The sequence below is a fragment of the Semicossyphus pulcher genome, unplaced genomic scaffold (genome assembly GCF_022749685.1).
Source record: "Semicossyphus pulcher isolate SPU_LCO1_2020_fin unplaced genomic scaffold, fSemPul1.0.p SCAF_22, whole genome shotgun sequence".
NCBI lineage: Eukaryota > Metazoa > Chordata > Actinopteri > Labriformes > Labridae > Semicossyphus > Semicossyphus pulcher.
Genome location: NW_027211696.1, coordinates 18,325,374 through 18,347,570, shown reverse-complemented (window position 1 = coordinate 18,347,570; position 22,197 = coordinate 18,325,374). Strand labels below are relative to the sequence as shown.

Here is a 22,197-nt window from a genome sequence, read left to right as displayed (position 1 = left end):
CAATGACTTCGTTAAAGGCAAACAGCAAAGAACTAGACACGGGCAAATAATGTCCCCTTTTCTGCAGCTCAGACACTGACAGCGCTCTGAGAGCTCTGAGAGCAGCGTACCCTCCTGCTCAGGCTCACACAGGCCAAACAGTGTTGAGTTGATGAGTGGAGAGCAGGCAGGAGTCCAGACATACAGGCCGTCGTTAGCAGAGATTATAAAACATGAGGCGTGCTTGAATGACTCTCATGAATACATATAAAGATGAATGTGGTCATTGGAGGCATCACAATGTTCCTGGAGCTTTCTGGAGTGTTCATGTTGTGTTATGTAATCGCTATTATGCTGATTAAAGTCACAAGGACACTTAGCTGAGAGAAGATCTGATCAAGAGTCTGTTTCAGAGGACTCATCGTCTTCTTCATCAAGTTACATCAGTTACTGATCATCGTCTTAAAGGACCACATTTACATTGTGAGACTCTGGCTTGAACATAAACTAATTATTAACCAGTCCAATCCTCCCTGAGCTCCCTCCCAGTTTGCCTCCTTTATGATCAAATCACCTTGAACAACTTGTGCATGTGTGTCCGTGTCCCGTCAGATATGAGCCAGAGCCAGCTGGCGATCCCGATCACTCTGAACGACGTCCCTCCGTCCATCGCCGAGATGCTGAACGATGAGGAGTGCTGGGAGTTCAACATCCTGGAGCTGGAGGCAGCGACACACAAGAGGTACGGAGACGGTGGAGAGGGAATCACTGCAGCCTAACTGAGGACACAGACTGTTTTTAGATCCAGGAAATAAATTCAGTTGTTTGTTGATTATTTCATTTAGTTATCACAGTTACTTGATTTATGTCACAGTAAACTTGGCGGTTTATATCTTTATACCTTCACAAATTGTGTGCAACTTTTTCTCTGTCGACTGTTGGAGGTAAAGAAAACCAAGGGGGGAATTCACTAAAGGATTGCGCGGCTTTTGCGCCGGCTAAACCTGTGCAAGTGGCACAAAAAGACTCGGCCTCATTCTCCAAGCACACACAGAGGGTTGAATGCACCCCAAAGTGCGCTGCAGAGCAAACAGCGTCTCTGTGCTCCGGTGCTGTCTGTGCGGATTTAATCATGAATCGGACCTTAGACGGAGCAGCTAGCGGGGGCAAATGATGCGCAATTTATGGAGCTATCAGCGCCCACAATTCATTCTTAGTTAATTTAAAACTACAATTTGTTGTTGTTGCTCTTTAATTTGTGAGCAACCTGGTGGATGTCCGTGGATAATCCGATTGTTTCAGGATATAAAGATCATTTGTGCAAAAAAGTATAACTTAGGATGCCTCCTGGGCACATCCCTCCCCCGTCCAACTGGGAGGAGACCCCGGGGCAGACCCAGAGCTCGCTGGAGGGAACATATATCCCGTCTAGCCTGGGAACGCCTCGGGATCCTCCAGGAGGAGCTGGAAAATATTGATAGGGAGATGGACGTAATGCAGTCTTTTGTGTTACCCTCCACAGACCGCTGACGTACCTCGGGCTGAAGATCTTCGCGAGCTTCGGTGTGTGTGACTTCCTGAATTGCTCGGAGGTGACGCTTCGCTCCTGGCTGCAGCTCATCGAGAGCAGCTACCACGCCTCCAACTCCTACCACAACTCCACGCACGCTGCAGACGTGCTGCACGCTACGGCCTTCTTCCTACGCAAGGAGAGAGTCAAGGTTGGTCGATAGAAACAAGAATGTCACTGGAAATAGATGTTGCATTTGAGGGAGGAAGTGTTGCATTGATGGACACACTCACTTGTAAGGCCCTGGTCAGTTTGTGCAGTATAACCCAGTCCTGACCTCTATCTGTGTCTCCTCTATATTCAGGGCAGTCTGGACCAGCTGGATGAGGTGGCGGCTCTGATAGCAGCGACAGTGCACGACGTGGACCACCCGGGCCGGACCAACTCCTTCCTGTGCAACGCCGGCAGTGAGCTGGCGATCCTCTACAACGACACGGCCGTGCTGGAGAGCCACCACTCCGCCCTCGCCTTCCAGCTCACCATGCGAGACAGCAAGAGCAACATCTTCAAGAACACAGACAGGTCGGTCGCAGCAGTGTGTGGTGTCACAAGCCTGCTTTGTGTTCAAAGTATGAGCGTTATCTTAACTTTCTCCTCCTGCCTGCTGACAGGAATCAGTTCCGGACACTTCGACAGGCGATCATCGACATGGTGCTGGCCACAGAGATGACCAGACACTTTGAGCACGTCAGCAAGTTTGTGAACAGCATCAACAAGCCGATGGCAGCGATAGAAGAGACCAGCTCAAGTGTAAGTGTGTGCATGTGTTTTGGGGGGAGTGGCTTTGACATGTTTCCACTTAGATACTTTCTAATACCCTTTTCCCAACGAAGTTAGCACGTTGAAGTGGGTTTTCCAGACCCGGGAAGACTTATAGATTGTCTCTTTTCCCATTGCCAGTGAAGTAACGCTGGGTATAAGTTCCTGTTTATGTTGCTTTTTTTTTGCCGTTGTTTATTGAGGGAGGTGTCCACCGTAGTGGGTGAATGGCTGAGAAGTAGTTCAGGGGAGGGAAGAAGGAGTTATTGTTATAAAGCTAGCAGGCGCCACATGAACAGAGGCTGCAAACGTATGTCAACAAACATGCACGTAACCGTGTGTGTGTTCCTTCCCTCAGAGCGACTGCGAGGGTCAGGCCAACATCAGGAACTCTCCAGAGAACCGTCTGCTCATAAAGAGGATGCTGATCAAGTGTGCAGACGTGGCTAACCCCTGCAGGCCGCTCGAGCTCTGCATCGAGTGGGCCGGACGGATCTCCGAGGAGTACTTTGCACAGGTGTGAGGAAAACTCTGACGCAGCGATACAGTCTGTATCTGTGAGGGGAGGCGTGCGTTTTCATCGTCTCTCTTTGCATAATTTATCTCATCAAGCTGCAGATATATTTACACGAGCGTGCGTTAAACTTTGCTGTTGTCTCTGTTGCAGACGGATGAGGAGAAGAGGCAGGGGCTGCCGGTGGTGATGCCGGTGTTTGACAGGAACACCTGCAGCGTCCCCAAATCTCAGATCTCCTTCATCGACTACTTCATCACAGACATGTTCGACGCCTGGGATGGTGAGCGCTGTTCTTAGTTTGTTTCCATTGCAATTCCAAGTAGGACGGTGTGTTCCCTAAAGGAAAAGCCCTGCGCGTATATAAATAGAGTGTGATTGTATTGTTAAAAGGTCAGACAGGTTACTTTGCAGGCTTTAATGTTTACTCTCTGAGAACTTAAGCACTTACAGTAATTGGCTTGTTGGGGATTCCTCACCTGCTTTTACTCTGGAGGTTTCCCTGCCAAGTGGAAACAAGTGTGGAGCTCCCGGTGGAGCCAGAAGGAACATCAGATGCTCACTGAAGTCCACGTCGGGGCGGTCGTGTAGTTTTAATCCAAACTAGGATATTTCAACAATCATTGGATGGATCGTGACGACATGTTTTACACAGCGGTCGACTTATCCACTCGTTAACTGCAAAGCTTTATAATAAATATGTTGGATAAGATAAAAGCCAACAGTGTTGAAGGTGAAAACATTTAAACACAAATATAGTGACAACTGTAACTGCTAGCTAGCTTGTAGGTCCTGTGCATAAGGAGGGAGGGACGTACATTTGGATTGGACGCTTAGAATATGTTTTCCAGGAAATAATAAACGATTAAAATCATTGAAAAAATCCTTTTTTATCATTGTTGGGTTAGATATTAACTTATAGGTGACCAACAGCGCGAGATATTTGTGATAAATCAACTTTTACTTCTGTTTTGATCTCATGGAAACTTGAAGTAAACCAGCTTGTCTTAAGAGCTCATCTCAGATCCGGGCTGCACGGTGCTGCAGACAGATTACCGCATGGGCAAAGTGGGACGTGCCCGGGGTTAAGAACCATTTCTTTTATGTGTAAAGTTTTTGGTATTTGGACAATGTTGTTCGAATAAAATTGTTGGAATTCTTTTTTTAAATTAGATGAATTTCCACAGACGTAATGAGGTTGGTTGCGAGGCGTTAAACTCTATTTCGCGGTCATTTTGAAAATGGAGAAACGTGAGCTCAGCAGGTCGGCAAAACGCAAACTAAAGAAAGAAAGACGACGAAACGATTCCCTTTTAATACATCAAATACCCTCGATTTCCACATGTTTAACAAAAAGCATGTGGAAGGCGATTGTGATCCTTTAAGCAGGACCTGGATGCTGATGGTTGTTCGCCCCATGCTGTTGTGCAACCAAGTTCTTGTGCTTGGTGAGGGTACATGCAGTGCCCAGGGCCCACGGTCATGATAATCCGTCCCCGATCACAGCTAGAAGGTTCCTGGTTCGAACCCCGGTTCAGACGTAGTCAGCCTTTCTGTGTGGAGTTTGCATGTTCTCCCCGTGCATGTGTGGGTTCCCTCCGTGTACTCCGGCTTCCTCCCACTGTACAAACACATGCTCGTTAAGTTCATTGGTGACTCTAAATTGCCCGTAGGTGTGAGCATGAAAGGTTGTCTGTCTCTGTGTGTCCGCCCTGTGATTGACTGGTGATCAGTCCAGGGTGTAACCCCGCCTCTCGCCCAGTGACAGCTGTGATTGGCTCCAGCCCTCCGTGACCCTGATCGAGATAAGCGGTATAGATAGTGGATGGATGCTTTTACATCGCTGTCGTCACAGCCACCAGACTCCATTCATAAAAACAGTAATTTTACCTTGTAGAACAGAGGATTGGAGGTCATGGATGAATGGAGTCCTCATTCTTCTCGGCAGATTGCAGGACAGGACAGCTGCTTACACTGCAGTTTCCCTATTCCCACTGAAATTCCCTTTAGCTTTACTCTCCCCAAGAGGGAAACTTGTTTACGGTCAACGCAGCTCTGATGTCACGGAAAGATTCCAAATGCCAGCGGGACGGCGAGAGGGAGTGCGCGGGCGTCAGGGGAGGGGAAGCTGGGACAACAGAGGAGTGGATGGGGGCTACGATCAGTCGGTTTGGGGAGAAGACGAGGACGCGTAAACACAAAAACACACACGCAGCCGCTCTCAAGTCGCTGTCAGGTCACCGCGGGGTCATGTAGTTCCAGAGAAGCAGCGAGGGTCGTAAACACACCGGAAATTAGGATGTAAACATCAGCAGGTCATGAACTGAGGACGCACACTCTGCAGACATACAGCTGTATGTTTGAGTGTGGAAGAAAGGGGCCGTTGCAGAGTGTACGTAACATCAGACACTGTGCATGAACACGTTTAATCATAACATCCTGTGGTTGCTTCATGTGCTGTTACCGGTCTGCACCAGGGTTCTCACACTGCCTGTGTCTGCCTGACCTCTTTGTCTCATCTCCCCTCAGCCTTCGCCACCCTGCCCGGCCTCATGGAGCACCTGTCGGAGAACTACAAGTACTGGAAGGGCTTAGACGAGATGAAGTGCAAGAGTCTGCGTCCTCCGCCTCCTTCTTGACCAGCTCCTCGCCTCCGCATCTCTTCCACACCGCTCCGAGCAGGGCGGGACAGCGAGCGCAGCCCAGCGGAGGAACATGGACGGAGCTCTGCACCCTCAGGGACTCTGAGAGCAGACTGACGAACACCGAGACGCCGTTTCTGTCTCAAATCACAGCCTCTTTTCTCGTATGGTTCACATTCTTCTTGTGGAGAACAGGTTGTCATTTGAAGGCCGGGTCCGCTCTCTTTTCCTGAAAAGCACTTCTTCTATGAGACTGAGTGGACCTCAGGAGTCACCTGACAATCTGTACCGTACAGTGAACACACCAGAAACCTGCACTTTAGCTAAACAAGGCGTTTTCTTTGGAGCTTTTTCCCTTTTTGGTCTTTAAACTCACCTTTTCTTCATTCCTCATCCGTCTCTTGCTGTAAAGGAAAAGTGGTGAATACGACGGTGACCAAAGCTCGAGACACTGACTGATAATCAGCACCAGGAGGGATCTACCTGCTCGTGCTTGCCGGTAAACGTTGGTTCACTCTTCAAACTGCCAACCTGTGAAGGTGCTCAGCTGGAATTTTACACTCTTAAGTCTTCGGGACACTTTGACTCGTGTCTGGGACCAAATCCGTAGTGCAGAAAAAACCTTTGGGAACGATTAAAGCGAGGGGACATGCCGGGCACCGGGGTCCAATCAGGAGGGGAGAACCAGCCAGGTGACATGGAAGAAGGAGATCATGTAGCTTTGTAACCGGTGATGAAACATGGGGTACTGTTATGGTCACTTCCTCCCTTTGTGCACTGTGAACACACCTGTAGGTCAGAACAAATGAAGGAACATAATTGCACTGTTCAAGAGGATTTCTGCTGTTTATAAACCTGGGCCTTATTTTTACATATTTAAACGACTTCGGTGTGTATTTAAAGTTTTGCATTTGCTCTGAAATGTGGCCGTAATGGCGGCGACGCACGCGATCCACTGAAGTGCTTGTTTTTGCCACTGACAGGCTCAGATTGTTTCAAATGATCCCGACAGAGAGAGATCTTTTTCTTCTAGAGTTAGATGCTTTTCTTTTTAACCAGAATTTACAGCTACATCGCTCTCGTCAAAGCCACCAGACTTCACTGATAAAAGCAGTAGTTTAACCATGTAGAACAAAGGAGTTACTGGTTACCGGTTACCGCTGCCTTACTTGGTTAGTTTGTTTGAGTTACTGATCGGGCTGAGACACAGTGCTGACATAGGTTCAGTTTTACTTTTTCTTTCACTCTCCTGGGGTCCGCGGAGAAGAGTCTCACTGCTGCATCTCCTGATTTTTGTTCTGCAAACTTAAAGTGATAATCTCGAAGATCTCAGTTTTGTTCTCTTTGGCGCCACCTATGGTGATAAACGGTAATCACTTCCCAGATATCCAGACAGTGCTGCATGTGTGACGTCCACGGTTGGCATTCAGACCGGGTCAAATGACTTTTCAGTAGACCCGGGTAATTAGCGCTTCGGCTCCGATTGGCATTGATGGGAACACAAAACCTGTGTCGACAAGTTAATCTCCGCCCCCTTTCCGGAGCGCTGCTATGCTCCGTCGGTAACTTCTGCGACTCCTCGTCATCTCAGCTACAAATTCAACCCGTCTCCGTCCGAGCAGCGCTCGAACATCTTTTCAGTTTACACACAGACTGAGTAACAGAAACAATAAAGACCTAACCACCGTAACGTCTTCACTGCTTACAAACCTCCGGCCTGTAAACTTTCTGTTGTCCGACTCTACAATTTCAAAACTTTTTGTATCTACATCCAAAATATCTAAAAAATCTGGCCCAGGTTTAAGAAAACAGTGATTGCTCTTTACGTTAGAGGTGATAGTTTCATGAAACAATATAAACCCACAGCTGTGAGACACTAACTGTAGACATATGTGCACCCACATAAGAACAAACACGTATCTGAAGAAGCTTTGTGTGAGACGCTGCACTGACTGTTGTAAGGTGCAAAAAGGTCCTGAGTCCTGATGTTGGGTCATCATGGAAGTAGGGAGAAGCTGTGCTGGACCTCACAGCCACCTGACAGGTGTATGAAGGAGAACCATGTTTGGATCAAGTCGCCTGTTTTTTTTCTCAAATGGTTTTAAAATCATTCGGAGCCACAGAAACAAAGAAGGAGCTTCAGGTGAGATGTGTGTGACGTGTCTGCCCTCTGGTGGCTACATTAGGGTGCTGCAGTAGTGGTGTACAGGTGCATTAAATCTGCGTTCATGATGCATCACTTCTGAGATCAGACTTTAATATCAGAGAGATGATAAGTATTATCCTTTAGTTAATGCAACCATGCAACAATTAAGCAATTAGTTGTCAACTATTCGATTAATCAGCAACTATTTTGATGACTTAATCGATTTGAATCGTTTTTTAGGGATGCACCGATTGAGAAAACCACCGATGTCGATGTTTTTTTTTTGTTATTAATGCCCTCGTCTGGATAAGGAGCCAAAATTAACTTTAATTATAAATAAATGTATTCTGGCCTTCAGCGCACTCTTTGAGAAAGCGTGAATTCAATCTTTCAAATTCCCAACAAATTTATTTAAACTTCTTTCACATAAAAATTATCTTTTTTCAAAAAGTAACTTCACCTTGTTTTAGAATCAGCTGCTCGTGGGACAAACAAAAAGACATTTTAATTAATCAAATTTTACAATTAAAGCAGTTGAATAATAAAAACATCGGCGCATGTCACCTTGTTTACAGAGGGGTCGATTTCTGTGTTCATCTGATGCATCCCTATTTTCTTTCAAGGAAAACAAGTCTGAATTATTCGCTTTAGCTTTTTAAATGTGTATTTTTCCCTCCGTTATGACACATAACTGAATATCTTTAACAAAACAAGAGAGTTATGTATCATCTTGGACTTTTGGAAACACTGATTAGTTTATAAAGCTACATATAATTCTGCCAAAATGATTCACTTGAAAATAACTCCCAGAAAGGAACTTGTAGTTGCAGTCCTATGCTTAGAGCACTTCTCATATGAGCACATGAATGAAACAGTATTAATCAGCTCTGCTGCTCGCAGCACATTTGAGCCCTTTATCGTTATTTAATAAAGAATATTAGATAAGAAATCAAACGTCTGATTAGAAGTTAAATCTGCAGATATCCAGAGCTGCTTCTGGGTGTTTCTTACCCATGTGAATGCTGGTTACAAGTGAAGGAGGACATGTTGCTGTGCAGTTACAGTATATGTGTGTTTATCCAGGTAACGGCGTGACTGTATGAACCAAAGGCACAGGTGCCTTAGTCTTTGGTCATCGTCACGGTAACAAAGGTGTTTGTTTTGGTTGAATGGTTCCTTCTCTCCTCTAAAAGCCATAACCGTTTGAGATACTTTAGAATACGGTCTGCGTTCCAGTTTGAGTGTCAGCAGGTGAATCTCACTGTCAGTTTGTCGTTTCGTTCACTTTAAAGAGACACAGCCGTCACCTCCACGTTCAGTGTTCTCACAATGAAATGCAGTCACTCTCTTGATGACCAAGGTCTTAATCGACGCCTTAAATCTTGTCACCTCTCTGTGTTTAGGTCTGCTATTATTGCAATACACTGTAAACCTGCTGTTAATGTAATATACTGTATTTTCTTTGCATTATTTGCTTCTGTAATTTCTGTTATGGCTGTAACATGTTGCAGGGATGATGTCGCCGCCTCTGAATGTTTCCTGACGGCTCTCTGCGGTCATGAGAAGATATTTTTGTATCCACAGAGACGATTTAAATATGTCCGACCTCCACGTCAGTCCATGCCTTCTGCGTGTGCAGCACTGACCGCGATGTGATGATACGAATTAGATCGGACGACAGCCGCTCGCTTCAGAACGCCTCGCTCGCTTCGAGTCCACTGAGGCAGAACCAGATTGTATAAGTGCTCGTTATGTAACGATCATCACTTCCACTCATTTCCACTTCCTGTTTCTCATCTGACACTGATGGCCGTGGCTGCAGACAACGTGCCAATAATTTATAACCTGAACATTAATAATAAAGTCAGAATGTTATGTACACTACAGATTATTTTTCAATGACAGAACGAAGGATGTCTATTATTGGAAGTGTAATGAATGACAGACGTCACTGCCTCATGCGTCGTAGTGATCAAAGCTTTCATCACTTCACACGTTTGTATGTTTAGTTTGCTCTCTGGATTTTAATGTCTTACGTTGATGTTCTGTCAAACACAGAAATGTATTTAACAATTAAAGATTTCTATAAACAAATATGAAGCTGTTGCATGAATGTCTGCAACGATTTCAAAGGAATAGTTTGACATTTTTTGGGGATTATCTGTTTTCAGACGAAAGAAAGAAGTCGTTAGCTTTGCTTAAAGGGATTGATCACCAGTTATCTACCTTAGGGCCTGTGTCCACCAACGGCGCTTCCTGTTGCTAGGTTACGAAAGTTGTATCGCGTCACTTCTGCTTCCCTTGGCAGTGACCGTTAAGTCTGTTTTAAATCGCTCTCTATGCTTAATATTGCTTTTATTCAAGGAAATCTCACAAAGGAAACATAAGGAATCATCCTGTCATTAGCAGCAGCTCTGCACCAGGAAATTGTACCCTCGAAAAAACAGGTTTGGGTGAAGGAGATAAATGTCAATATTAACTTCTCCTCTGCCATTGTTGTTGACAAAGTTGATTTTGATTGGCAGGTGAAAATTGTTCAACCTCACCTGAGTGCTGTGAGCACAGTGAAGCTGAGGGTGTTTTTGCGCTTAGGACAGCAAAAACAAGCTGTTAGTGGACACAGGCCCTTATCTCTATATATCTGCGTTTGGTCTAAAGCATGAACATTCCCTGCATGTTCTCTGTCTCTTCAGGGTGCAGCTCAAATCTGCAATATCTGATTTTTCTTCTTAGACATAGTTAGTGCCCCAGTTCAGCTTGAATTTCTAGTCCAACTTTCTCTTGTATTGCAAACCAGCTCAAAACTACTTCATAGTGAAAATTGCATCCCAAATTATAAGTGCACATATCTACAAAGGTTAGTTTAGTAGCGAAATCTTTACCTGTTTCCAGCCTTTAGCTAAATTAAGCTAACCCCCTGCTAACTGCGCGTCATATTTACCGAACAGATATGAGAGTGGACTTGATCCTCTTTTCTAACTCTCAACGAGAAAGTGAGTGTTTCCCAAAATGTCTAACTATTCCTTTAAATTCATAAATCGAGACCCGAGATGATTAGAGCCTGAAGAAGAGCTCGTTGATGATTTGAAGTTGCAAAGAGCGGCTGAAAGTCCTGAACGAAGCAGCAGCTCATAGGCCACCTGGTGGTCAATGATCAGGACAGAAAAACACCCAAATCCAAACAAAGAGAGCCGTGACACAGGATCATACACCAAATATGAACCTGAGAGAGGAGGTGCTTCGACAGCAGCAGCCGTCAGAATACCTGCTAATCCCTCAGAAGCCTCCAGAGTATCTCCCATGATCACAGGGAATGTGCCGGACGTCGTAACAGCATCACAGCACTGAAAAATCTAAATCTGGAAACAAGAAAACTGCAAACATTTAGTTTTTTAAACGAGGTATTTACTGACTTTTTGCAATTTAAGTTAAAACACTTATTTTCAGTCAAAAGGCAAACAACAACAGTCACACTGAAATGCAAACAACAATCATCACAGTTAATTTAAATCATTTGTTACAACATCAAGCAACAGCTTTACATCTCTCCCAGTTTATAAGGCAGCCATTCGAGGGGTTCAAAAGGTCAGAGGTCATGTCAGAGTCCTCCGTTCTCCTCCAGTTTCTGGAAAAGTGCCAGACTGCGCAGGTGAGACTGCCTCTCTCCGTTCTTCCACAGGATCAGCAGGTGGTCCGCCGAGCAGGTGACCAAGCCGTTCTCCTTAAAGCTCACAAACATCTGACACAAGAGCAAGAAGAGGTTATTAAAAGCGTCGACATTATATGAAAGATTTTTACCTCATAAATTCTTACCTGAACGGCCCCGGAGTGTCCGATCAGATCACCCGTCAGCTCCAGCGTCCTGATGTGTGGGACGTCTGTGACCTTCTTTGACGGAGGACCATTCTGTTTGTTCGACCGGCCGAACGTCCACATCCCAAAGAAGCCTGGTTAGAGGACAGGAGAGAGTCGGTTTAAAGATACAATGTCCAAGATTTCAAAGATTTTGCTCTTGAGCGCCTCCCACTGGCCATGACCAGGAATTACAAGAGCACTCTTCCCAATCTAACCAGATGCCCAAGGTTGGCTATGGTTGTAAACTCCAGATCGTGTGATTAGAGCTGCATCCCTAGCAACGGTCTGTTCTTCATAGCAACGGTCCGTTATCGAGAAATAGCAGACCTCGGGATGCCGTAATTAACCAATCAGAATCAAGTATTTCACACAGCCGGGTAATAATATGAGATAATTAAAGCTCCTGTTTTTAGCTGGTTATGAAACAGACTGAAATTAACAGTGATGCCTCTATATGAGCTACAGAAGCAAACAAAACCATCAGCGACAACATTATATCTTCATAGTTATTATGAATGCCTGTAACCACTGCTGGGGGGGGGGTAGGTGTCAGACGAGGCGATTAACTTCATGCTGCCAAATCAGCATTTTTTCTATATTTTTCATGGCAAAGATCTGCAGAGTGATATGTTTGAATGTTAAAAGAATGAAAGATGAGATTTTTTTTGTTAAGAAACACATCTTACACATGTGCAGGACGAGTTTAAAGAAATAAGAGGTACCACTTTGTCCACAGGGGGTACAAAATCCACACAAACTTTAAGTTCTTCACAGGAGCTTTAACCAGAAAGGAGGTGAATTTACTTTCAAATGCAGTAAAGATAAACTGCAGCAAGATATAGAGGCTTTTCCACTGGGCTACTTCCTATGTTAAGTGTTAAACAATATTATCTGGAAGGCTTATACAGCTTGTTTCAATGCATCTCTTAAATGGAGGTGGTGACAGCAAACATGACCACATTTATGGGATGGAAAACACAATAGGTTTTAGGCTACTTGAGGCAGAAGAAACAAGCTGTTACATACCTGTCATGTCATCACCTTGTAAGCTAATGAGCATATCATTGCCGATATAACACGCAACAATTATGGAGCAACATAAGCATTAGTTCATGTGTTTGTGTCCACCATGATGTCTTTCTTTTTGCTCTGCTTTTGGTCCCTACCACCTCCTGAGAGAAATATCTGTCTATTTAGCTGCTACATGATCCACTACGTTCACTAGCTAGTTGCTAACCTTGTTTGTCAGGTGTTTTCTACTGAACAGGTGATTTACAGTGGCCTTTTCTTTAGCTTTTGCTCTGAAGACGACGTTTAAGTTACAGCCGGGAAGTTAAACATTTAGCTGAGCCAAGAAGAATCTTATGCAGGATCATCATCATTAGAAGAGAGCCTTTCACATATATATTGTCATTTGTACACTGTCATTATAAATACAGATTACAGCCACTCTAAGTTTCCTGTCCGTCTCCGTCTGTACGTTCATCATGGCTGATATTTCCGTGGAACAGACAAGAGAAGCAAGTGATTGATTTCTGGTTTCTCAGAGGCATAAACATTCAGTGTCACCACAGCTACACACCGCCTGCTGCCAGCTGGGCCATCAAAGACAGCAAGACCACACTCAACCTTAGACCACCCCACTTAAACAAAACCTCTCTCAGTGCTGGGAGAGTACATTTTCCTTTCATACAAACACATCTGGACTGCATTAGTGAACCTCAACACAACCCACACATCAAGACTCTCCGCTGTACACACATGTGACGCAGGCAGTTTCCCTCTGACTTTGAACTCTGGTGAGTCGGTACGATCGCCTAGTTCTTCATGTTTGTGTATACACTGCTTCTAATCGAATAGCCATGTTGTGCATTGTATTTGTGTGTCACCTGGAGAGGCCGGTTCAGCAGGTAAAGGCAGGTCCTGGATCTCCCACATCCTCACGCTGCCGTCTTCAGAGCAGGACATGAGCTCGCTGAAACAGAGACACAGAGACGGCTGCTCAATCACAGGACACAGATAAAACAGGCAGGTAAAAGAAGTTCCTGCAGAGCGGTGTTTGTACTCTTGGTTGTGGTTCTGTTGTCAAAGAGGAAGAATTCATGTTGTGCCTCCTTGCCATATATCTGTCCCTCCAGGAAGTTATAAAGTTGCCACCAATTTAACCAATCCCTTTGCAGTTTTGGCCAATTACCGCAACCTTTCCGCAAATTTGACCGATCACCCTAAACCTAGTTATTGTACGTCACCATGTATGTACGATTACCGTTCTCACACGGCTCTGGTGTTATCGTCTCTCTCTCATGAGCTACCTAATCTGGCCTAAAACTACTGTCTTTGAAGCCGTCTGTCTTTATGGAGACTCTAAACAGGTGAATCCATAATAATCAATCCAACACTTGATCCTTCCTGTGATTATCTATCCATGTTTCCATGCTAAAAACTGTTAGCTGTCCACTTAGCCACTTCCTGATGCCTTTTGTTGAGTCTATTGATCAGAGATCAGAGAGTGAGTTCCTACCTTTTTGACAACCAGAGGCTCTGTAACACACGTGAGTCACTTCTCAAAGAGCGTTTGTATTGTTAGATAGTAATCCCTGTCTGCTTTCAGTGGTTTTATACTAGCGCAGCGCTCCAAATGACGAGCAGAACAGCATAAATGTAATAGATAATGTGTCGAAGTCTTGTCACAGGAAACCACCGGAGGTGATGTCAGAAGAAAAACAGCTCGCTCAGCCAATGGATGGATTAATTAGAGTGTTTGTTCGTGTCACTCACAGTGCATGTGTGATGTCTTACACTGAAAAAAAAGCCTCAAAATATCGCAACTTGCATTGCAACTTTTTTTAAAAGCTGCAGCAAAATCCGGCATTTTACGCCGCAACAATCACAGAAAAAGCTGCGAAATCCTGGAGCGACTGACATGTTCATATTCGTAGCTTTTAATGAGAAAGTTTTCATTTTGATTAATAGAAAAATCATGCTGGTAAAGAGAACGTCACAAAGCGTAGAAACAGGAACTAGTGGTAAAATGTCATGTATTTACCTGTCAGATAACAGCATGGTGTGTAACACATTAGAGTCGTGAGCGACCTTCCTGTAGGCCACCACTGTCTTTGTCACAACGCTGTACACATACAGGCCGCTGCCCACGGCTGCCAGGATGTGCTGCAAAACACATGAACATATAAATATCACAGTATCAGAACAACAAACAGGTAAATCTCCTCATCCCGCCTCACCTTCCCGTTGGTGGTCAGATGCTGAATGGACATCTCACTGGGTTTAGGAGCTGCCAGTCGGATCTCAGCCTGAGCGGAGGCCTGTGACTCCTCCCACAGGATGTGCTCATAGGCCAGGATGTTCCAGTCGATCGCATCCCATAAGATCAGCTCGCCCGCGTGGGAGCCGCTTGCAAAGAGCCCGTCTGAGGGAGACGGGGAAGAAACCAAAATTAACCTGATAGTTCCTGAAGCTGAACTGTTAACACTTCTTATATTTCTTATAATTTTTTATACGTTGGCCTTTGCACGCTGGGACTATTGGAACCCTTAAATATGTGTATCTCTGAATGCAGCAGCTTCTGGCCATGAAGATAACTTGATGCCAAAGGTGACGATTTGATCTTCAACAGACTGACCGTTGACATTGATCAGAGCTCTGATCTGGTCCTGGTGGTCGGACAGGCAGCGGATCTCAGACATGGACAGAGACGAGTCAGTCGAGACTGTGAGCCGGTAGATCACTGACAAAGAGGGAAAACAAAGCTCCATAACAGTTCTTTTTCCTTCATTAGAGCAAAATATATCCTGCAAGTACCGAACATTCTGCCTCTCACCGATCTCTTTGTCCATAGCAGCTGCGACGCAGTTCTTGGGCAGCTCTATCAAAGCAGTTACGCCTGCAAAACGGCAAAACACAAGGACGACACTCATTAGATTGTGTGCAAACAGAGGGGTCAGGGGTCAGCATATCATCACATGAGCGGTTTGTTTATATGACAGTTGTTTTCCTTTTGTTTTTACTCACCTGTGTCGCTGTGGTTCTGTCTCTGACACTGCAGCTGGAAGTCTTTGTTCCACACACACAGCTCTCCCCCGCCGGAGACCCACACACACAGCCGCTCCAGCACCAGCAAACACTGAGACACACACACACACACACAGCTGGATCAGCTCATATAATACAAGTGATCATTTTAATTTGGACACACACACATGAAAAGTATCAGCGAAGAAGAGAAATCAAATATAATTAGCCTATAGATGTTGTTGTAGTTAACCTTAATCTATGATCAAGAGGAGGCAATTAGCATTTAGCAATTAGCATTTTTATCTTAAATCATAACTGGCAGAACAATCTTTAGTGTCAAACATTTTAATTAGTGCGTTACACATCCAGCCAACACAGAGTTAATTACCCACAGCTGAATGACATGATGGAATATGCAAGAAAATCTCTTGAAGGATCCAGACATGTGCATGTGCTATACGAGTGTGTTCAGAGCACTGAGCAACACCTCTGCAGATATAACCTTCAAAACTAGTTGGAATGTTTAAGCTTTTCTATTTTCTAAGATAAACAGGATGCATTAACTCGTCTGGGAATAACAGCTAAACAGAAAGCAGATGTAACATGAGACGGTGAACTGAGCACAAAAACAGAAAATCAGATAAATTAATAATAAAAAAATAGAAATGTTTTTTATAAAAGGTTTGATAATTAATTGATAAAGGTATAATAAGGAGGATTTTGGCAACAACACATTCAAACTGGGCCCCTCCTCCTGCGGTCTTCGTCACCAGCTCTCTCTCACGCTCGTGCGAGAACACGCCGACCCCGCTGAGCTAACACCGACAGCACAGGTTGGTTAGCTTTGCGCTAGCATGCTATTTAAAGTCTAGCTTCTGTTTTAACTCTTTATATTTTATCTTCACTTTGCTTTCTGATGTCTTTTTTTAAAATGCTTTTGTCTTGTGTAAAGCACTTTGAATTGTCTTGTTGCTGAAATGTGCGATATATAAATAAACCTGCCTTGCATTGTCCAACTATAGTCTAAATCACTGGCCTTATGTAAAAGGCAATTCTTAACTTGCTTCCCCCTTTCTTGTGTAATTTTATTCGTCTTAAAAAAAGCTGGAAGCTCCAGTCTTCGCTCTGTGACCCACTCGCAAGGCTTAATCTGTCCCCAAAGTGCGTCTTGAAATGGGGAAAGGGTTTCAGGTACACAGCTCCTGCTGCTTGGAATCTGCTGCAGGAGGATTTGGGTCTGAGGGAGCTGATCTCTTTAAATCTGTTAAAATAAATTGAAGGCATTGGAGGAAGATGCATCAGGTTTGATTAATGACATTCCGCTATGTGACTCCAGGTGAGTTTACCTGTGATTGTAATATTTTCATGTAAGTCTGAAAATGTGTTAAAATGTGCTGCTGCTGTCTTGGCCTGGTCAGTGCTGTCAAAGAGATTTTTAATCTGGTTAAATACATTAAAATAAAAAAATAGCATTCAATTAAGACTTATCATGTTGCAAGTTTTTACAGAGTTGCTACTCGGTCTGACTTTATGAGGTTAGACTTTAAGTTATTTCAGCGCTCATTAAGGCGTGAGACCTGCAAGCAAAACATACTGAAAAGTGGCTTTTAAATTACCTTTACAGAAGACTGAAGTTCTGAAATAGTCTGAACCCTGTTTCCTGTATCAGGATCCCACAGCTGACGAGTAAGATTAAGGAAAATACACAAACACAACATCTGCATATGAGTGATTATCGTGTGTATTTATATGTCGGGGTGTTTGCGCTCGAGGATACACTAAGACTCCGGTCCGAGGAGGCTGTGATGAGCGACGTGTGCGACAAGAGTCCATTATTGCAGGTGAAGGTGGTTATGGCTGTTATTTGCTGGGAATGGCCCCTCAGCTCCTGCAGCCTCTCTCCGGTCTATCAGACACACAAAAAAACAATTAGTGCCACTGTGTTGTGTGTAATTCCACAATGAACTGAAATAATCAGGTTGCAAAGGATTACCTCAACGTTCCACACCAGGACAAGGCCGTCATCTCCCGCTGAGGCACACCTGGAAAGCATAATATGAAAGGTATGAGATGCTTCTTGCAGAAATACGTGACAGAAATACTTCAGTCGAGATGTGCACTTGGCAGCGAGTTCACTCAGTTAATCTCTATCTGTGTGAGGAATTACTTCCCGCGGGTCCATCTCCACCTGAGAAACCTTAAAAAAAACATCTGTCCTGAAGGCTTTGCACCTTCACTTGCCCTCTGACCCCCGATCATCCACACTACCTGCTCCCAAAATCAACAGACAGGATGAGCGGATAAAAAAGAGAGATAAAATGAGAAGAGAGGAACTGTCGAGGATACATTTTTCGGACTTCAAAAGCAATCTGGAGAGAATTTTCTGGCCTTTGCCCCCGACTGTGGCCCTGTGTGCGGAGAGGACGAGCCCCAGAGGAGGGGGTTATTACTGGAGGAGACCAGGCGTGAAGCAACCCCCACCTCCTGACACACACACACACACACGTACTTAGTTCTGTTATAAATCCCAATCTGGCCACTTATGCAGACCCACTGTAGCATGCCGGTGTGCAGCATGCTTCCACAAAGGAGAGCAGGTGCAAAAGTGTTATGTGTGTGCGTGCATGTGTGTATGGACAGCATTAAAAGGCTTTGGCTCTACTGTACTGTGCACACACAATCACATAGTGGTGATGATTGGGCTCTTGTCATGCTCTGTAAGTTTGCTGTAGGTGAGGATCTCCTGTCAATCACAGAGGGGATAGAGGCCAGCCAAGGGTAGAGAGGAGAGAGGTTAGAAAGAGTAGGGGGGGGCAGTTGATGGTAGCGGGGGGTTGTGGTCTGCTTACCTGAAGTCATCAATCTGCACCAGAAATCGAACAATGTCAAAATGTCCTTTCAGCACCTGCAGCTCAGTGAACCAGTTTTTGGGCTGTTCCTCTCCGATGCACAACACGGGGCTTTTCTGCAGACATCAGAGGGAGAGCGGTGAGACAAGCAGGCCGAGGTGCAGAGGGAGTAGTTTATTGAAGTATTTCCATTTTGTACTACTTTATACATCTATTGCACTACATTTGAAAGGGAAATATTGTACTTCTTTCCTGCAAAACACTTACACGACAGCTACTCTTACCTATAGCCGATTAATGTATCGAAAGGAAACTAACTGGCAACTATTTTGGTAATGTTTTAAGTCATTTTCAGGCAAAAATGTCAGACATTAGCTGGTCGAAACTTCTTACACGTCTTTCTTCATCATTTATTAAAGTAGCTGAAGTGTCTTCTGGTTTTTGGTTGGACAAAAGTAACTATTTGAAGACGTCACTTCAGGCTCTTGGAAATCATGTAGCGCATTTTTCAAAATGTACAACATTTTATGGACCAACAGGTTAATCTTTTAATCGATTAATCTGTATGGAAAATGAAAATAAGTCTCAGCCATAATAAGATTATTTAATGCAGGCATTGCTAAATATTTAAGTTGTTTCTCAACCTGTTTGGTTTGTGGCTCCATACAAAAAGGAGAAGCTAGTTGAGTTTCCCTTTTAGATGTCGATGGGTTATTTCCAGAGATCCTTCTAATCTTCCCACAGAGATAAAAAAAATAATATTTCTCATAAAAAACCCAACAAGGATCAGAGAAAAGTCTTGAAAATGAAAATATATTCGTGTACCGGAACTCTTACAACATCATCATATATCTCATGATCACTCTGATTTATCTTTTGGCCTTTTATAGTTTGGAAACCACTGATTTAACTTAAACTACTTAACTGTATATGAAGTAGATAAACTAGTTCAACATCTGACAGCTATAACATATAATAATACAGCTAACTGCATGGGAAGCAATCCAATACTATCAGATGTAATCATATATCAGTCACAGGCATGCAGAATGATTACTTTTACTTTTGATTCTTGAAGAACATTTTGCAGATGATACTTTAAATAAATAAATATTTTAAAGGTAGGATATTTTACTTGTGATGGAGTATTTTATGTTGTTGTAATGCTGCGTTTGTTGAAGAAAAAGATCCAAAAGCTTCTTCAAAAAGTATGAGGATTTTAATAGATGTTAATTTGTCTAATAAAGGTTGCGTTTACAGTTGTTATTATTGATAGTAGTCGACATTCTATAAAGTTAATGTATAATATGAAAGACAGTATAAGTCCAAATAATATTACCTTCAATCCAATCAAATAAATGATGGAATACTTAATTAATAAACAAGACCTGTTGCTAAAACCTAGCAGAGTACAGCTAACAAACATCTTCAAATATTAGCATAATTCAGGTTTATCTCCATCTTACCTCCACTGAACCCTGAGCTTCTCGTCCACCAAGAATCCACCGAAACATGATTTTGTTTTTGAGCGATACACGTTTGAAAATGATAATAAAGCCAGTTTACATACTTCTATGAATGTAAGTCACAAACATAGCTTGGCGTGTAGCTACGTTAGCAAACAGGTCGCATAATAAACAAGCTAACGTTCAGGCGCGTGCCACTAATTTTAACAGTCATTGGCGTAAACAGAGAAACCCGAAACGCTTCCGCTTGATGAATATCGTCCTATTTTTCGCCTTTGTGAGAAGATTGTGGCTTCGTTGTCGTGATCGGATAATTTCACAAAAGCAGGCACATTTTACGTCTTATATACAGAGGTATGTTAGCTAGCTACATGTTGTAAAAAGGAGCTTTTCAGTCAAGAGCACCACAACAAATCATTCATGTGACTCAAACTACGGAAGCTTTGGTTGGACACGATTCATTACAGCCGAAAATATTACAACGTGAGTACAAAGCATACGAAGACCAAACATTGTGTTAGAATGTTGATCTTGAAACAAATGAGAACATATATGAGACATATTTTGGGGTATGTTCTCTATTAATCGTTTTTTTACTTTAAGATCCCCCCATAAGCGTTTTAAAATACATAAAAAATACTCTTCTTTAATAATATATTGTGTTATTCCTAAAACAAAGTCCAATCTGCCGCTTCTCCTTAATTATAAAATTCAGATTTTATAATTTACAAACAGTGTTGCCTGTCTGTCCTAAGACAAAGTTGCTCAATCAGGATCCACACTCAACTTTTCATTTCTCCAAGGACATGCCTCTGTTCCTCTGCTTTATAAACCTTACACTAAAAGTTTTACCGTGCAATGTTTTTGTCATGTTCATTTAAAACTTGTTTACGTTGCATATTGGACCACCAGTGGATCTATAATTAGATGTCATCATGCTTGTACACACAGGTTAAGGGACAGCTCACAGGACATTTCCCCCCTTCAGCATATGAATGAGAGGAGACACAGTCTGGACAGTGAAGCTGAAACATCTAAGTGAACTAACAACATGCAAAACATCTTTATTTTACTTTTAGGGGGAAATGTTCCACTTCAACACAGTGAGCTGCCCTGTGTTTCCAGTTTATATGGCTGTCATTCATCTTTTTACAGCTAGATGGCAGTGTGACACATCCCCTGAGATCAGAGGAAGGCTCAAACCTACATTAACCAGGAAAAACTAATTTGCTTTACCAAGTGACTCCCATTTCGGTTCCCAGAAATGTGAGTTCAATTCTTTAAAGACAAAATAAATTCATGTTGGAAATTTCTGCTGAATTTTAATAATCTGTAGCCTGCAGTTTTTCTTACAACCCCTTGTTTCTGTGCTCCTTCCCATGACTCCTGCTTACATGTTTTCCTTCCATATCTTCCTCTTCTATTCTATATTCTCCTCCTCTGAGTGTCTCCCCTGTTAACACGCAGATACACACAAACCAGACACACACACTCACATAACAGTCACACATCGCCCTAGCTATGTCTACTCCTGCTCCCCCGATTGAGACGACACGCAGTGTAGGGCCTGTGACCTTCATGGTGGCTCAGATCTGCGGCTGGCACTGATTTCTGATTTAGTGTCGATCCGCCGCGCTTGTCAGGGGCTGCGAGGTGCTTTCCATGCGGTAATAGAAAAGCTCAAGGGCAGATAGAGAGAGGAGGAGGGTTAGAGAGAGGGATTGGTTGAGGTGCAGTGAATGGGTTTTAGATTTGGGGATGGGTGATGCTCTGTTTATTTAAGTATGTGTCAGACTGAATGAGTGGGTCAGATATGTAGAGAAGTGTTTTAGGTCAGTATACAAATATTCAAAAGATGTAAAGAAAAGTGGGAAAAAAAAGCAAGTCTAAACCCAAGCTAGCTGCTCTTTGCATCTGTACTAAGATACAGTGTTGCTTTGAGCTAAATGCTAATTTGTCAGATTGCTAATGCTGATGTATATTTGGTAGAATGTTAACAATGTTATCCAACATAGTTTATTATCGTCAACATAGTGTATTAGCATGCTAACAGCTAGTAATTAGCATGAAACACAGTACAGGTAAAGGCTGATGGTAATATCATTTATTTTTAAGGTATTTGGTCATAAACAAAAGTATTGGACAAATTAAAAATTTTACCTGATGACTACATTAGATTTAAAAAAAAAAGGATTAATCCTCTGGGAACCATGTATAAAAGTACCTAATTAGCCATTCAAAATGTGTGCTGATTAGTTTGATAGACATTAAGATATTTTAATGGATAAATAAAATACGGGTCATCAAATTCATTAGCATTCATCCTCTGGGTACCATGTATGTTTGTACCAAATGTCATTCCAATTCCCCCCATAGTAGTTGAGA

The 22,197-nt window shown here is 43.3% G+C and overlaps 2 protein-coding genes across 3 annotated transcripts in view; one reads left to right on the top strand and one right to left on the bottom strand.

The window, feature by feature from the left end:
- Positions 1–5,461, top strand: part of pde8b (phosphodiesterase 8B) — a 40,441-nt gene extending 34,980 nt beyond the window's left edge. For both annotated transcript variants that reach the window (XM_069673102.1, XM_069673101.1), the window contains 7 exons: positions 592–721; positions 1,502–1,700; positions 1,854–2,071; positions 2,161–2,299; positions 2,667–2,825; positions 2,976–3,105; positions 5,352–5,461. In XM_069673102.1, the coding sequence (XP_069529203.1) occupies positions 592–721; positions 1,502–1,700; positions 1,854–2,071; positions 2,161–2,299; positions 2,667–2,825; positions 2,976–3,105; positions 5,352–5,461 (1,085 nt within the window). The remainder of the gene's footprint in view (positions 1–591; positions 722–1,501; positions 1,701–1,853; positions 2,072–2,160; positions 2,300–2,666; positions 2,826–2,975; positions 3,106–5,351) is intronic.
- A 5,556-nt stretch (positions 5,462–11,017) lies between these two features.
- wdr41 (WD repeat domain 41) lies at positions 11,018–20,206 on the bottom strand. Its single transcript, XM_069673572.1, has 13 exons — positions 19,813–20,206; positions 18,347–18,462; positions 17,491–17,539; positions 17,275–17,403; positions 17,114–17,176; positions 15,495–15,606; positions 15,304–15,366; positions 15,106–15,210; positions 14,708–14,892; positions 14,512–14,633; positions 13,355–13,440; positions 11,424–11,557; positions 11,018–11,349 (listed from the first exon to the last, which is right to left on the bottom strand). Exons 1-13 carry the CDS (start codon positions 19,858–19,860, stop codon positions 11,209–11,211), a joined length of 1,353 nt encoding a protein of 450 aa, XP_069529673.1. The 5' UTR covers positions 19,861–20,206; the 3' UTR covers positions 11,018–11,208.
- Positions 20,207–22,197: the final 1,991 nt, after the last annotated feature.